At 35.2% G+C, this 18,167-nt stretch overlaps 1 protein-coding gene across 4 annotated transcripts; it reads right to left on the reverse strand.

The window, feature by feature from the left end:
• Nucleotides 1-435: 435 nt before the first annotated feature.
• Nucleotides 436-16,874, reverse strand: LOC103718156 (anaphase-promoting complex subunit 4). 4 transcript variants are annotated; one of them, XM_039123697.1, is made up of 19 exons: nucleotides 16,703-16,871; nucleotides 16,479-16,590; nucleotides 16,174-16,265; nucleotides 15,656-15,739; nucleotides 14,030-14,263; nucleotides 11,980-12,060; nucleotides 10,758-10,951; nucleotides 9,180-9,340; nucleotides 8,975-9,075; nucleotides 8,821-8,895; nucleotides 8,050-8,229; nucleotides 5,984-6,066; nucleotides 5,801-5,890; nucleotides 5,330-5,434; nucleotides 4,869-5,007; nucleotides 2,466-2,669; nucleotides 2,210-2,362; nucleotides 1,234-1,315; nucleotides 669-1,124 (listed from the first exon to the last, which is right to left on the reverse strand). In XM_039123697.1, exons 1-19 carry the CDS (start codon nucleotides 16,802-16,804, stop codon nucleotides 1,030-1,032), a joined length of 2,367 nt encoding a protein of 788 aa, XP_038979625.1. In that variant the 5' UTR covers nucleotides 16,805-16,871; the 3' UTR covers nucleotides 669-1,029. The 4 variants fall into 4 exon arrangements, with proteins under 4 accessions (XP_038979623.1, XP_038979620.1, XP_038979625.1 ...); XM_039123695.1 differs by lacking the exon at nucleotides 1,234-1,315 and having other exon boundaries at nucleotides 436-1,124; nucleotides 8,821-8,886; nucleotides 16,703-16,873; XM_039123692.1 differs by lacking the exon at nucleotides 1,234-1,315 and having other exon boundaries at nucleotides 436-1,124; nucleotides 16,703-16,873.
• Nucleotides 16,875-18,167: the final 1,293 nt, after the last annotated feature.

The raw sequence follows: 18,167 nt of genomic DNA on the forward strand, positions 1-18,167 counted from the left end.
TTTTCTTTTAGATTAGTTTCAAATACTTAGCATGCTTGTCCACCCAGCAAGAGGATGTCGTATTAAACTGTCCAAATATGTATCTGTTTCTAGTTTAAGTCATCAAATCTGACATGGGGACTATTGGATAAGATGTGCCTGCCCCGTGGTAGAAGGCCGACTCTTTTAGGTTGCATGAGATTTCACTCCATCCAAATATATATCACGCCTGCTTATCGGGAGCGTCTCATCTCGCCTTCTCATCATGCATGTACTTATCATACAGGAATAGTTTTCTTAAATTACTTATAGACGACCAATACTTGAGATCTGAAGTGCCCGCAGTTCTACGGGTCCAGATTACATTCGTAATACCACTCAATACTTCACAATTTTAGGCACGCAGAGTTTCCAAATAGATGACATTCCTGGCTCAAATAAAGCAGATGTCTCGCATGAAATCAAAGGTATAATTTAAGTGGGATGCGATTTGAATTAAGATATAGGGATTTTACAATTGGACCCATGACTTCTTGGACCAATCTTGATGCTTTCTTAAACGCTTTTGTTTCTTTTGACAAAAAACTAGCTATATCAAATACGGCTGCAACCAACATAATCCTATAATTACAGGGTCGAACTCAAGGTACGACATGCACATGTTTTTCAAAGAGTTCCACAAGTTGCCATCTCCGAATGGGCTAGCAAACCCTAGTTAACGAAGTATGAGGTTCTGGTAAACCATTGGTTGAGTTCATTGCAGTTAGAACATTTTACCATCTGGATGTGAAATGCAACCCTTTCTAGCTTTGTAGAGAACCTTCCACTGAAAACAGTAGATACTTGACAGTATAAGCTTCAATAAGCAGGGTGATAAACCTGCACTCAGATTGTATGATATGATGCTCTGTCGTTGCAGCACACGGTGCTGGACATAGAGCAGCAACAGCAGACCGATAAGATGCCTCCAGAGCAACGATTTGCAATGTTCTGGTCATGTCTTTAGATGTTGTAATGATCCTCACTTCCCATACAGCAGTCGGAAGAAATTCATTCCATATCAGAAGTTTCATCCTCATCTTCATCAAGTATAAACACCAAGGCATGCCTTCGTGACGAAAAGACACAAGCAACACCTCGGGAAGCTGCAGTAGAAGTTCAGGCATCATTCCCAAAAGAAAAAAGAAAAATATAATAACCACTAAAAGTTGTCATATGGAAACAAAATCTTTAACTTTATCAAGATGTTCTTACCACTAACTGCCAGTGGGGTGGTTACAGGGTGAGGAATACAACGAACTTTTCCATTTTCAATGTGCAGGTCCAGAGCAGAAGCCTAAGGCATAGTGCATAACAAAAATAACTTGTTATGGAAATTTCAAGATTTGTCAAAAATGAACTAAAGGATGTAACATAAATACAAAGGCTACTCCCAACATGTATGCACAAATCTATGGATAAATTTTTCACACTCCAGAATAGTTTTTTTGTGGATTATCAATAATTTCACTGATTACAAAAGTAAGGATGCACAAAAGCCATACGATCGGAATCCAGATCCTTTAAGATTGCAGATTGAAAAATCAATTCATTACTGGTCAAACTACACTTTGATATATCATATAGTCCATGTGGCTGCAGACACAGGCATGTGTTTAGATAAATCAAGATTTCATTCTGATCTAGAATGAATCTGGACCTGGTTGTTTAGATCTAAGTAAATGAAATGAGAATCAAATAGAAATTCTCATTCCAGGTGATAAATAAGAGAAAAGGTGACAAATATACGACCTAATCTTTTATTTTCATGTTTGGTTACCAATATGATGGTACCTAGGTTATAACAAAAATCTCAAAATATTACAACTACTAATAAATAGTAAAATGGGATATAGAAGTTTTCATCTAATGCCACCTGCTAGATTTAAGAAATAAATATATTAGAGAAGCTGTAGGAGTTGCATAAATTAAGGACAATTGGTGGAAAATCGATTGAGATGATATGGACATGTATAGTGAAGACCTGAGGAGAAGTAATTTAGTTTGTGTTTAAGGTTGCAAAAAAAGAAGATGATGACCTAAATTAACATGGATGTAAGTTATGAGGAAGGATATGGAAAAATTTGGAATAACATCAGACGTAGCCCTAGATGGGAATACTTGGCGAATGAGGATCTATGAAGCCAATTCCAAATAGTTGGGAAAAGGTTAGATGATTATATATTGATACCTTCAATTCATGCAACTTCCAGAGATTAGCAGGCCCTAATCTTGAAAGAGGCATAAAAGAAAGATCGCTTATTTGAACCATCATCATCCATGATCTCCCAGGACTCTCAGAAGTCGTGATTGCTTCATTAAGTAGCAGAACAATCTCCCTTTGCTGTTTTTTGAAAAAAGAAAGATAGAAAGAAAGAGAACAGTTAATGTCAAAGGTGATAAAATTTTAAATGACAGGAAAGAGTGAATCAGGAATACTTTACCACCTTATATAGGGATAGGTCCATGCAGTGATATCCATCAGGTATGCATAACAAAACAGCTCCAGGAGAACTTATGTCCTTAATAGAACTGGAGGTATTTGTAGATCCCCTTATTATACCAATACAATTTGTCAAATCCATTGACTCATCAGGTATTCTGAAGCATATGTAGTCCACAAGATCATGTGGGGAGCTATCACGGTTATCCTATAAGAAAGGTATCAAATAAAGAAAAGTTATCATAGTCTATAAAATCACCATCTATGACAACTGCTTCAAAGCAGAAGGAATAAATAAAGAAGTGCATAATGAACTAGCTCAAAAGAGCTGAGATAAATGCTATTGACTATTCTCATGTCATATGAATGCTATACAGAATATGGTCTGTAAGGAACATAAATTAAGAAAAAATTCATCAATCTACCCTTCTTCACAAAATAATGATGATGCTAATGATGTGACAATAATGATTAAAGAACAAATGCTATATATTGCTGTTGAAATACAAGGCATGCCCAGAAAAGTTATATATTAATTTATAGTGATGATTCATGTGAAGATTTGCTTTATACATCACTTGGCGTCGCCATTGAAATTGTCAATGAAACGGAGCATTACCAGAGTTTGAAAACACTAATTGAGGATCATTTTTATAATTTTAGTGTTTGCAAGTAGTTTAATGAAAGTAATAGACTGCATTGACAAGGTACTCTATTTCGTAAACTTTCTTTTTTAAAAAAAAGCACAGTGCATTTACATAATTGTACAAAATGGTTTGCTCTGTTCACATCATCATTATTCACATCCTCACTGGCACATTTAAAGATTTCCTCCCTTGGTTATTATTTCTTGCCTGACCCACATTGCGTGCAGTATGGTCCAATTTTCCTTCTTCGAATTCTCACTTTATTGCATTAATAAACACCTCCAGCTTCCTGCTTCAAATTTTGATGCATTTCTTAGCTCTTCTTAATGTTGTTTCTCTGTGCAACCTACTGGTTAGACCCTCATGACCTGATTTCTTCATAGCTTGACATTTTCTATTAAATCACCCTTCTCATTGCATGGCACATTAGGCCAGTTCCTTCTGCTCACTACTGCGCCACCACGAACTGCTTGCAGCTTCAAGATCAGCTTTGGCTACCTGCCCATAGTCATTGGTGCTTCTTCTATTTCAAAACCAGCAAAATCAATTCTAAAATGAGACATGCCTATCTCAAATTGTCATTTATGGGGTTCACTAATAAGAGGCATTATATTTTAGTGCATCCGCGCAGCTCTTTATCATCATCTCTCTGTAGAGGCAGATTTTTTCCCTATGCTAGTGTGCATCATTTGGTTAATTATTCTGAGGTTATCACTTGGATAGCTTTCTCAATAATCAATTGTTTGCTTTGAATCTTGATTAAACCATGCTCTTTGCAAATTTCATAAATTACCACTTCAAGTTATGTTGCCTTTTCTTTAGTACTGCACAATTCTCTAGTCACCAACACTACAAAACTATCTTATCAAATGAGCTATCATATTGTCCTATAGATCACATTGTCTCTTAATTATGGTCATAAGCCCTTAAGAATTTTCTCTAAATATCTTCTATACATGGCACTTGGACTGCCATTGATATAGAAATGCTCCCATCTCTTAACACTACCTTCTCTGTTCCTTCCTGTTAGAAGGCAAACTTTTGGCAGACACTTCACTCTCTTCTAATCGACCTTCTGATCATTCTTCAACTACAATCAGATCAAGTTAATTATGTTCTTTTGCTTTACTAATATCAACACTAATTATGTTCTTTTGGGCAGCTTCCACCTTGATATAATATTTATGTTTTACAATTGTTACAGTGTTTCCTGGCGCTGATTATAAGCAATTTCCTCCAATTTGGTAGATTCACATCACTGCATGCATCTCTTGCTTCCAAGCTCATTTTACATCCATAAGAGAGTTTAACCTTGTTAGAAACTTTTTAATTGAAGATCTCGTAGTTTCTTTTGGGTTTCTGAGTATTTTTAGTATGAGATTATGTTACTCGTGGCTCTTTAACCATGACTCATGCTACAGATGAATACAAGTCCCTTTATAAACCTTTTTCTTACTTGTCTAGGACTGTTTCAGAGGATTATCTCTTGGTTGCACATTTGATTAGCAGGGCAAGATGTCGGGCTTTGGACATGCATTTCTCCTGCAAAAGTTGCATTTGCTAGAAAGTTGGGAGCAATTCGCTATGGGTTGAAGTAAAATTTTTACACTGCTCATAAAATTACTAAAACTCTGATTGATCATCCTCTGATCCATTAAGATGACCCTGTTAATATTAGCTGCAGTATTGGTCATCATGTAAATCGCACAATTACTAACCAGATACAGATGATTAAATGAGGGTGAATGACGAATCAGTACCTTGTAGTAGGATATTGATGTTGGAGCATGTAATGATGAAGCTACAGGCGAAGATGGAATAGGATATAGTGGTAACAAGTCTTCACAATGTATCTTCTTTGAAATAGTGGTAAATGGCATTAAGAAAGCCTCTTTCAAACTGAAAAATAAGAAGACAAAATAAGAAAACATGATGAAAAGATGTGCTTAACCACATATAACATCTGATAAGAAAACCAATATGCATGTGAAATTTTTTCTCATGAATTTGCTACTCAACCATTCTATAAAAAGATTAATATAATATAGGTCAACCCAAAAAAGATTTTCTTTTTTACATTTCAGAAACCAAGATTTTTTTTTTGCTTCCTTGCACAAAGGGGAAAAAAAAAACATTTTTAAAATCATGCTCTTTATTTGGTTACGCTTCTAAAAAGTACAAATTTTTGGTCTTCAACATCTTCATGTTTGTGTTCAAATACCATTGCTCCAGCTGACTAAATTCATTCGCTAAAGTTCTTTCCAAGAACTTTGTATCCAAAAATCCTCCAAACATTACAAGTTGTTCAACTCGCTGCTTAGTATCCCTGCAAACCAGAATGGCTCTGAATGTAAGGAATGCAATAACAACAACCCAAGAAAATAATTGTGGTGGTAAAGCAGCTAAAATAAATCAGTGAACTCACAAGGATAAGCACAAATCATCATTCATAAATTTCTGTCATATAGACAGGACAAGAATTTTGGCTATATTTAGATGTAGGATATACTGTAAATTTTTATATATACAGAATCAGAAAATACTCAAGCAAGGAACATAAGCATAAAGATAGCAACTGAATTTATTTACTTCAGAACTAAAAACAAAATCCACTTAATAACTTTAGAGAGATTTGAAATTTACAGCAAAAAAAATGAATTGTTCCTACGCAAAAGTTGAAAAAGGAACTTACGGATCAACATCAATTGTATGATCTGCTTCCAACAACTGTCCAACTGGATCATGGTCCAGAAGAAACTTCAGAAATATAACTACAAGTTCACTGAAGACCACAAGGCATAAAAGTAAGCACCAAGAAAAGGAAATGCTTCCCTTAACCAATTTGAGCTCAAAAAGGAATGGTTTGACATAAAACCTGTTGGGTGGTTGGATTTGATCAGTTGGATCAGACAGAAGTATCTTTATACATTTTGAAACCCAGTTAAAGAAATTTTGGAGCTGAAATATATGAAATAAAAAAAGAAATCAATGGTTAGTCATAGAAAAGTTTAATCTACAACCCCACATGTTGCACATGGCAACAACAAATGGGAAGAAATTTACACAATTACTGCCTTATCCAAGTAGTGATAACAAAAGAAGTTGTTCGTAACAAGAAAATATCTAATCGGTTTCTGTTCAAACTGATAAAAGGACAATTTACCTTCTTGGTAAGCAAGAATAATTTCACTCACAAAGGTAATTTTTCCTTGAAAATTCATTAAGTCTCAGCTCACCTTAAATGATGGCCTTTTATTAATATATATTATGCCTCTAATAGACAATTGTTAGCTGTTCCAAATTGATGCATTAGCACTTGATGCTAATGATGTAGATTATTGATGCAGAAGAAGGCAGTAACTCAGATGAAAAATGCCCATGGCTAGCTATGCAGCAAAATGACGAAGAACATGGCAGCTTATGTGGAAGTCCTATTCAACTTTCCAAAACAGAGAATGTACTTTTAAAAAGATTTTTTCATTAGGGCTTCTAATGTAGTTAGTGCACACACAGATGATATACATTAACACCCATGTAATCGTGCCCTTCATGACAGATAAACAAAAAAATAGTTTGAGTTTCCACTTCAACAATCTAAACTATGGTTACGCACAAAAGATTTGCTTCCTCATGTATTTTTTACATTAGCAAGAACCCTCCATGGCATATTGAAAATAGTGTGGGCTGAAACATGATAAAGAGTTGGCCCATTGAACATCTAAGCAATATTCAGTTGCTCGATCTAAAGAGACAAAGCAATAACTTGTGACGCATCTAGCAAAGTATGAACCTCTTGATTGCAAGAATTGGTGCGGGCACCAGAATCCGGAAAAGACTCCAAGCAATTAACTCAAGGTCTGTGGTCATCACTCAAGATAAGATACAGTCATTTCTACAGCGAAGCTCCACTTAGAGGGCCATCATGAGTGGTTTAAGACAAAAAGTAAAGATCTGTGGTGTTTCAAGAGGTAAAAGGGCATCAGAGTTCCTTTAACTATTCAAAAGGCACTAATGAAAGAATCTTTAGATTTCCAAGAAGCTACATATAGAAATGGGATTCACTCTAGGGGATTGTTTAGTTGCAGGTCAACAAGAAAAATCTTCAGAGCTTGTTAGTTTTCAACAAAAAACACAAAGTATGGAAAATCATATCAGATTTTGCTGGAAAACATGATTGTTTGCTTTCTAGCAAAAAACTTTCAGGAAAAAAAATGCATTTCGGCTCAGAATGTAAAGGAAACTTTTTCTTTCCTAAAATTACCAAATCTTTTGGCAAATCAAACAAATAGATAGTTAAATACAATGAAGTCAGTGGGTAATTTTGGCACAAAATAAACATTGCCTACATCTGGATTTGAGACAAATTCAAGATTTCTTTAGAGATTACATACCCAATTTCAAGACCCAAGTTAGTTTTTTGGTGAGGGTACAATCTAGCAAAATTTGACATGTCATATACTGCGCTGGTAGGTTTCAATAACAGATGCTTCCTGGTGGCTGCCTGCAACCCAAATCTGAATAGAACATTAAACTTGTTGGTTCAGGGGCAAAGTTTGAAAGGCAGCACCAGGAGTTGGTCAGAAGTTCAGCAATAGTGTATACCAAACCTGGCCTAAACAACACATTCGGACCTCAACTAGCAAAAGACAAATGAACTAATAAGGCAACCTTTCCAGCCTTAGCTACAAGACAATGATTAAGAAAATGCATTTAATAGAAAAGGATGACAGTCACACTGAAATAGCTTAGCTTAACCTGAGGTCATCTGAAATAACAAACTATATTCTCGTAGATAAATGATGAAGGAAAAAATAATAGATGCAACTTGGTGGCGGCTAGAATAGACAGGGAAGCAGAAATACTATACACCAACAATGCAACCTGTGAATTCCCAACAAGGGCAAAAAAAGTGCCACACAATGATGTACGCCTTAAACATACCTGATATAATACAGTTGCTAGAACCCTAGAAAAGCGTTCAACTTGCACATGTAGCATTCCAGCCTTTTCTGTTGCATTGTCAATAAGCTTCTCATCCAGTCCAATAGTTTGATACCGTGCACGCCATCTCGAAAGGCCTCTCAATTCTCCAATTCTGAATCCAATAATTTCTACAGCAGGCTATCAAATAATGGGTAAAATTAAAATTGATTAAACCACTACTATCCATTACAAACATATATTTATTAAGGCAGTTAGACAAAGTAACAGAGTACTTGGAGTAGGAAAAGAATATGACAAGCAGTGCGGTCACAAACCCACAATAGCTTTGACCACTTTATGCAACCACAAAAAAAAATAGAAGAAATGAAGAAGACATTGAAAATTTCAACACTACTTGCAGGTATGTCATGGATTAGAACACTAATTTTTCTTCGTAGGCAATTTCAATAAATGATCTGTTTTCTCAAACCTGCACTCAGTTTCTACTCCAACTTTCTAACTTATTTTATTGGCTAATGCACAAAAGAAGGATGTAGGTTTGATTCCTCTGTCATGTATATCTACTTGTCAAATACACTACATTCTTTGAGAATCATATAAGCAAAATTGTTACAGTACAATACATAACAAGATTCCAACTGATATACATTTATGCTACTTAAATGAATAAAAATTTTAATCAAGTAAGAGCCTTAAAAATAGTAAAAGTGAACAAAAGTATATTATGATGTCAAAAGAAGACATAAACAAAAGTAGGTGCTCATGTACCTGAAGATGTTCATGTACGACAACATGAAGATCTTTTCCAGCATTATCGACAGCCTTAGAGACACGCTTCAGACCCTAGCCAGTAAGGCAAGTCAAATATTAACAGATTTACCTAAAAGAAAAAACTGCAATTTTAGGTTGATGCTCAACGCACCACTTCACCGAGTGAGTTAACTAGAAACTGGTGAAGTGCTGGACTTGTCCGTGCCCCAAATAACAGACTTAGAAACTCATCCTGAGAATTGGATTCTAATCCTGCAGAAGCATTAGGCATATAATCAAAAAATCAGCAAGCTCATGCAGCCAGATTATCATATAGGTAGGCTTTGATTAAGATTATTTTCAGCACCAACAGCTACCGTGGTCAACAATCAAAGAAGACAGAGAGTCAAACTTCTCATGAAATGAAGTTATGGTGTCGGACCATTGCTTGGACATCACTGACAATGAAGCACGTACGACCTCAATTAGATCTTCAATACTTGAAGCTTGCAGGGCCACCTGATGTAGTTCATTTTTTCTGTGATGGAAAATATATATGTTCCACTTAAACATGATAAACTGAGTAATTTCCATTTAAACAATAGCTAGAATAATGCGCGAAGTATTAGTAGAATTTGCAACTTGTGCAATGTAAGGTTCCAGTCTTCCTGTTTTAATATCTAAAAAATTTTGCATCTTATGCACTATACCTGGACTATAGTGCATAAAGTATAACCAAAAATCTAAATAAATCAACTCAATGGATGGCAAGTTGATAGAAAAATATGCCTCAGCTTCCTGAAAATCAAAGTAAAACTGCCTATAATACTTGAAATTCACTCGATATATCAACCGAAATTAGCTAATGGGCATCTCTCAACACATATAGAAGGTATTTGGTGCATTGGATAACTCTATAGTTTCTTTATCAATAAACTCAGTGAAATAAAGGGGAATATTAGTGGAAAGCAATTTAAGACTGATGATAAGAATCTGGTGACTTCAAAAAAAAATCCATCTAAAAAGCAGAGATACTTGCAGGACAAACAGTAGAAGAGATAAGAATGAAATAGTAGTCCATGAAAAGCTACGTATAGTCCCCTAGTTACGGTGCATAAGATGCATACATGCATCAATCAAAACAATGAACCAGAATCAATAATATATAAAAAGCTGTACACCAAAAATTGAGGAATGCAAAAAAACAACCATGAGGCTGTCTTTGGAGGGTTTTAAAATTTTAAAATAAAGATTTCATCCTTTTACTTGATTAAAAATCTTTAAATTTTGGGACTTCAGAGTAGGAACTATGTTTGTTAAAATGGAGGAAGATCAAGATTGAAAAATTTGTGAGACCAGGAGGGGTGAAACCTTAAAACTTGAAAAATCATGAATTTGTAGAATATTATCCAAAACAAAAAAAATACAATTCCATGTTTTCATAAATGTCATGAATTTTCACTGTGCAACCACCCATTTAAATAATACAAATCATAATTGAGAATGTCAATGCACTTGTTAAATTATAAATACCTGTTTTTCCACTACAACTAAACATATTTTAATTGTAATGGAAACCCTAATGCAAATTATTCTTGCACAAACTAAAAACCTCCTTGAAATAGAAAAACATATTTGCATTCTAGTTCATATACCCCTATCTATCACCTCAATTTTTCAAGTTTACCTCAAGACTTGAAATTCCAAAACTGCCAACCACTTTGAAATAGTGTTGTGACATTATGAATGGCTAGGTGTTCCGATAATTTGTAGTAAACCAGAGATATAAACTGGGTAATACACAACGTAAATTAGTTTGATAAATCTAACCAGCAAGCTTTGTCCCAGCCATAAGATAAGAGCGAAACCGTAAGACTCTAGAAATATAGAACTGTCTAAAATTGAATTCCATAAACCAAGACAGTGGAGTTATTAGCCAACTGAGATTTGCTTACCTGTTGAGAAATATAGAAGTATTCAGAATCAGGCAGTGCATTCCCACTGAAGAGTCCTCACCACATGAAGATTTGTCCGGTTCAACAAGTTCCCCATCTCTATGTATAAATTTACCTTTCAATGTAACAAGGTCTTCGACCAGCTCTCCCAAGCTCAGAACAACTAATTGACGCAGGTTTTTAGATAAAGCTACCTAGTGACAAGATCCGTCAATCATGTCAGCTATCTCCTTATGCATCCAGCAGAATACCCAACAGGTAAAGCAACATCATTTATCCCAGTAACAAGTAAATTGATACTTTCATACACAGCAAGAAGGTATAGGCCACAATATGGGCTTCAACCTAGGCACATGATCACTACCATAAAAAATTGCAAATGCATCACCTAATAAGACCTGAGAAAAAGCTGCAAGAATTGATTCAAGTCACATGTTCTGATCAAGGATCTCTGCCTTAGGAAAATAGTAGTAGAGAATGATGTACGAAGAACACTGTGAACAGGTCGTGTAAGGGTCTGACTTGTGGTTCTTAATTTATGTAATTTAGTTTCCATGATGGGAAAAAAGAGTATATTGACTAAATATTGACGTACAAAATAAGCAGCTCAGATTAATATTACAAGAGAATAATACAAACAACCAAAATAGCCTTACCCAATGGGAAATGCTAATTCAGAGTGTTTTCCAACTTAACTCAAAAACAAGTCACAATATTGGAAATCAGTAGAAACAAAATATAATTAAAATATCACAGGCTTGATATACAGAGATAAAAATGTTTGTGCCATCATAAGTTTTATTTGTTTCATTCGTAACAATATTCACTTGCTAAGGCCAACACGTCTAGAAGGCCTCCGTTCCACAGAAAGGATTTACAGTTCCAATAAGCAAACAATTCCCAAGTTGAGTAACATAAGAGCCAAACTGAAAACATGCCAGGAAACATTGGTACTGTCTAGGAGAAGTCAAAAACCAACATGTTTGGTTTGTAGGAACTGATGTTACTAAGTTTTGCTTGTTCCGCCACAGAGTTTGAAATGAAATAAATTCATGCATCTCTAGACAGTGAATTTACTAGAGCTTAATATGTTAATATAAGATATATATAGACAAACAGCCAATATCAAATTAACATATGGACTAGAAAAAATATACTTACGAGACATATTAGCTTAAAATAGCAGAAATGTTGTAGTTTATACAGTGAACAATCTGAATACCTTTCGTATAGAAGCATTGTGTAGTTGGTATGTGGCTCGCTTGTCCGAAAATGGAGAGGAAACAGAGAGTTTGTGGATGTTCTGAAATATGACGAGCATTAAAGAATTGTCAAACAGGAAGAAATATGAAAGGTTAGATAAAAGGTTTGCAGTTTCGATACCGGACTCCATATTGTACCATCCTATTATAATGCCGGTATGCGGTATAGTACGAAACAACGAGACATACCAAGTATCAATACAGTATGAGACTATGTACCGGTTCGATATAAGTATGATACAGTACCAACCGGTACAACAAACCTTGTTAGGGAGGTGGCCAAGAAAAATATATGGCGTGAAGAACAAATCTATCAAACAAATAACAAAAGCAACACAAAGAATATATTTTATTTATTGAAAAATATTCCACTTACAACTTTTCGTAATATACATGGGAATGCAAGTGGATCAAGTAAAACCAGATCCAGTCTCCACACAACCTTATTTGGACTCAACCAACACCTAAAATGTAGACTGCTGAGTTAGGAAACTGAACTGCAGCCATAATTCGATAATTGGACCCCACCCAAATAGACATGAGGAAAAGTAGTTCAAGAACAAGGTAAATCAAGGTTCATCTTAAAAAGTCAGACTTGAGATAAAGGGACTAGACACGTGTGCACTCAGACATAGATATCAGTAAATCTAATCTTAATTAAAATTACTGGTCAGCATAATTTCACATGACAACTTACTTCACGGATATCATAACTATAACTATAACCATAACCATAACTATCTAGCCTTTTGCCAACTACCAGGGGTTGGCCTTGTGGATCATCATTTGCAAGTATTTAGATTTGGATCCATTTCATAGTTTCACATATTTCTTAGGACTGGTTATCAACCTAACATCAACCCTTCCCCTTTCTTATCTCGGCTTGAAACTGGCCACAGCAGTTATATTTCACAGATATCTATGTGATTCAAGTTATTGCAGTCTTATGGTACGCCAATGTGTATAAGTGGTGTTATAATTCTTAAACTATCATATCATTCAGAATTTTTGAGGAATTCTGAAATAGAACAGAAAACATATAGCATAAACAAATGCTAATCAAGTAACAAGAAGCAGGCTAAAACTACCAAATTAATATGCTATCACATATCACTGTCTACTAGAATTTGGAGAAAACCATTTACACAACCAACAGGAATTTCCACTAAGCCTGTTTCTTCTAGGAAGCAAAAATTCTTCCCCGCACTATATCTGAAAATAAAGTACTTGCATGCAAATTACAACACTAAAAAAATATGTTTTAAGCAAAACAGAATTTAACTCCATCAAATAGAAAAATACTATTGCAAGAAAATAGGTAAAGGCATCAACCTTTGATAATAGATGAATTACTGGATTCACCAAAGCCTGTTAAACTGAAAACAATAGTGCATATGAGCCATTTTGAAATACATGGTCCTATCAGGCTTCTACTCTCATACAAACTTTATTTTATATTTCTATTTAATATCTCTGCTTTATCTCCTTATGTTTAAAAATATATAACTTCTGCTGGATTCATATTTACTTGGAGGGATTACAAGAGCATAAATATTGGTATTCTGTAAGATGTAAAGACTAAACAAACACAAGGAATAGAATTAGCAGGAGAACATTAGGTTCCATGAGGAACTGTATTAGGAAGCTATTTATGTATCTTACTAGTGACTAGTTTTTCAAAGCATTAGCTGATCATGCAGATCTTCTGTACTGACTTTAGCAACCATTAAGCTGATAGGTGGATTGTCATACATCACTTAAAAAATAATAAATATTTTTCCAAAAATCTAATATAACCAGAGCATAAATCAAGAATTTATATATAAAGAAGCGGTGTTTGGAAGACCCTTCCAAGTTTATTAAGGAAAGCCAGCAATATACATAACAGGTTTATAAAAAATCTTATCGCATACAAAAGGCCACTAATCATATTACAACCTTAGTGTATATATGAGCAAGCACATGAGTTTAAACATTGCCATGAAGAAATACATGAAAATGAAAACTTACAATCTTTCCTATTGGGAAAATTCCAAATATACTAAAGCAAATAAAGCCGTCCTTGTCACCACTGCACAGAATGTTAAAACGTTGATGTGAAGAATTGGAAAAATCTCGATAAGTTTCTACAGGGTCATCCATGAGCCCAGTATCTCCAGAACCCAGTCCAGGCATCCGAGGAATTGTTGGAGCAGGAGGAAAGAAGCGCATGGTACGATCCTCATAAGTGTACTTATTGTCACCCTATATGTAAATTTCCAAGATGACTGGATAAGTGAAGCACAATTGAATTTCCCATCATATAAAAAATCCAAAAAACATCACAATTGAAATAAAAACTAAGATCCTGTGGACAAGATAATAAATCATGGTCATAGGAACTTTAATGCAAATCAGTTAATGCCTTAAAATAAGAGAAACAAAATTCACAAGGAGAGCATGTGGAACACAAAAGTAAGAAAGGATGAATAAGGCCATTGTAACACCCAAAAAGTAAGCAATGATAAGAAACAAGTAATCCTATCAATCCTGTTGGGATTATATATCATGACCTTGCATGATCAATAAAAAGTTCATCTTTGTCCATGCAAGAGAAGCCCAGCTGGAGAAGTCATGGCTTGTAACTTAAAATGTAAGTTTCTCACATGTATCACTAGAAGATGCTCTTTTATATTTTTCTATCAGACGTGAAACAGATCTTACTCAATACCCTCATATAAATATTTATTTCACTCTTAATTGTGATAGAGCTATAACAGATCCCTTTCATCAAAAAACAATTCAAAGACCCCTTGTAAACCAGATCAGGATTATTAATAATAAAACAGCTATTTGCAAGAAAGCTTCTTTGAAAAATAAAAAGACTATAAGATTTGCATAAATGGAATAAGTCCTATTCTTTCTGGTGGTTTGTCTCATCTGTCTTGCTTCCTTATTCCACCATAAAGAGATATCCTCCATTGTAGTAAGACATCTCATATTCTTCTACTTAACCACATGAAGCCTTACAGATTCCACCTCTTGCAACCACTTATAAGATCCCACTTTGAGCTCATCTAACTTTTCACCTTATCTTACAGAGATGCAACAAAATTTAGATCAATAAAGCACAGATTTTTGCTTAGAGTAGTGCTCTGCTCATGGTGTAAAACATGTTTACAGTCCTTGCTTCCATCACATCCCTTGTCCAGACTCCATAAGCCATGTTAATCTCTGAGCAACATGAATCATATTGGTCCCTCCATCAAATCCCCTCCCTGCTGCAACTGCTCTTGTTTGCACTCCTTGCTTCTAATGCATGTTATGTTATTAAAATACCAAAAGGAAAATATATTAACAAAATTAGCAGCCAACTGTGTTGAGATTAGGATTCAATAGCATATCGAGTAAAAAAAAGAGTGCACAAGAATGAAATTTTTTACTTCCAAAAAGAAATAAATAATAATATGTCTACGATGTAAACATAAGGGGAATATATATAAATTAAACTATGAGGCAAAAAAGAAATGGTATAGCCCTGGGCCAGAGTTTGCATACTAGAGAAATAGCATGTCTATAATCATAATGAAAAGGTCTTTAGTGACCTGGTGACTTTATGATTCAAGAATGAGAAAAGAGCCTAAAAGAAGTGCATACCCTCATAAGCTGTGTATCTTCCTCCCAGTTCAGACAGACAACAGCAACATTGTGGGACTTAATGCTTCTCAATAACTTCCCATTCTGCAGTTTAACAGTGGATGGTGTTTCAAATCACTACGACAGGTTCTATGGCATCCAGTTGAGTAAATTAAACTCGACAATCATGAAAGATCGCGAAGAATGTGATCTTGGTATCTAGTAAGAACATGACATGAGAGAATAATATAAAATTGAGTTAAAGTGAGCAGATGGAGTGAAATTACATCAACAAATTGCATTTATAACTTACCTACGCCAGTAAGGCTTTTGACTAAAAGTAAAACCCAGTTCTTGTTGATCATATATCAATATGATTTAGATGATGAATTAAAAACATCTATAATCCAATACAATTTGTGGAAACAACTCCAAAATGTTACAATCGCAACCCAAAAAATTTGAAACAAGAGGCCGGTCATCTAACAGTATCTAATTCAACATTTTATTTTTCCTTCTTATCTGTTCAAAATACTTACTTCCACATCATGTAGTAAGATGGAACCATCTTCAAGACCAAGAGATATCGCTTTGCCATCAGGACGCCAACAAAGAGCCGTAATACATTTCCCTAACCAGTAAGCAACGTATATCAGTAAGTTTGAAATCAACAAAGGTGGAATTCGAACACATTTATAAAACAATGCACAAGAAACCAATGTTCACTAAAAATGTTTTCAGGAAGTATAGCACAAGTGAATTTGTATACCAAACTAGCTGGAATTGGCAAGAAAAAATCAGAAATTTTATGCAAAGCATAGCAGAAAATAAGCAAGTGCCCAACCAGGAGAGATGGTCCAGAGCCTCTGCCAGTTGAAACGATGGAGGAGGACCTTGGAGTCCTCCGTAACCATGGCGAGCAGATCCTTCTCCGGATTCCACTCCGCAATCTTGATCTGAAACATCATAATACATCACAAAAACCAAAAAAAAAAAAACACAAAAATGAGGGCGGAAAAAAGAAGGGAGGGGGGAAAGGAATTAGGGTTAGGGCTTAGGGTTTAAGACCTGGAAAGGAAAGGGCTTGTCGAATTGGAGCTGGAATGGGATCGGCCCCGAGGCGGCGGAAGCCTCCATCTCGACCTCGAGCTCTTCTCCTTCTTCCGCCATGGGAAATGGGAGCCGAGGAACGGACGGGAAGCGAAGGGAAGAGCAATGGCAGAAGGGATCTGGAAGCGGAGAGGGAGGCGGGAATTGGGGATTAAAAGCGAAGTTTAATGTAACGCCCGTTATTTCGGATCGATGCCCCTGCCGAAACGCTCCCGTTTTTGTAGCAGGGCAAAATGGTACATGCCTATGAAAAATTTGATGGACGGTTGCGAGCCCATTGTTGCAAGCCCATCAACTTTTCCTTCAGTCTCCAATAAATAGGAGACTTGGAGCTAGGGTTTGAAACACAGAAAATTCCCTCTCCTTTCTCATGATTTCTGTCTCATTCTCTCTCTTATCTTTAATCCTTGATATTTATTTAGGATTTCGAGAAGAGTTGCTCCAATTCGAGATGGAAATGGAGAGAGTCTATGTCTCAATCATGATTTCTATATATGGCATAATGGCCGTGATTGATAGAGCCTTACATAGCTCACCAACCCATGTATGTATGAGGCCTTCCCGATCATAGTATGCAAGAGGCTATGATTGAGAGATAGTTCCTCATTAGTTCAACCCTGAATTAGGAAGGATTCGAACTCTTTGAAGAAACCCTAACATAGATGATACTAGAGGTTATGCATTGTTTTGAATGAGAATCTGAAGACTCTCTCTTTCAATATATACAACAAAATTTATTAGCATGATGGGTAGATCTCAAATTTTATTATTTATTATTAAAAAATAATTTATGCTATAATTGATCCATGAGCATCTACATGTTTTAGATCTACAAGTCTTTCAGATTATTGTCTCTTATCCAAGCAATATATTTCAAAAATTCAGTAGTAAAATTCATATTCATCTAGCAATCTTATGACCTATTGATATTGTTGTTAATGGAATAGTTATTACCATCATTTCTTTTCTAACAAACCATTATTTTATGAATAAGCTTTATATTCTATTTTATTTATTTTGATTGAAAAATGAAAAATGCTATTCTCTCTTTACTAACAATGGTTATGCGCAAGCTTGACAGTTGTGGCTATCCATGGGCTTAAATAATGTCTTACGATGAGGCATGACAACATAGCAAGACAAATAGCGCAAATGTCCAAGCTTGTAGGTGTCAAATAGCCAAGTAGTGTCCTACAAAGTTGTGTGTGTAGGGCGAGCAGCATTAGAAGTGAAATAGTGAGGAAGGATTGGAGGAAGTAGGTCAATGGCTTCCTGTGTTAAGATTTCTAAAATTCATCAAATTTGATGATAGATTTTAAAATATTAAAATTTTATAAATATATATATGTATATATATATTGAATTCATGATTGGCGTATCATGTTCCATCATATTAATTATTCAATATTTTTAGAAGAAATGG

The sequence above is a fragment of the Phoenix dactylifera genome, chromosome 1, assembly GCF_009389715.1.
Source record: "Phoenix dactylifera cultivar Barhee BC4 chromosome 1, palm_55x_up_171113_PBpolish2nd_filt_p, whole genome shotgun sequence".
In the NCBI taxonomy this organism is placed as follows: domain Eukaryota; kingdom Viridiplantae; phylum Streptophyta; class Magnoliopsida; order Arecales; family Arecaceae; genus Phoenix; species Phoenix dactylifera.

Bases quoted from the DNA above. Each gene is read 5' to 3' on its own strand.
- LOC103718156 (XM_039123692.1), bottom strand. From the start codon at position 16,804: ATGGCGGAAGAAGGAGAAGAGCTCGAGGTCGAGATGGAGGCTTCCGCC. The intron at 16,591-16,702 runs GTCTTAAACCCT...ATGATGTTTCAG, and splicing joins ACAAGCCCTTTCCTTTCCAG to ATCAAGATTGCGGAGTGGAA. The intron at 10,952-11,979 runs GTATTCAGATTG...TCTTGTCACTAG, and splicing joins ACAATGCTTCTATACGAAAG to GTAGCTTTATCTAAAAACCT.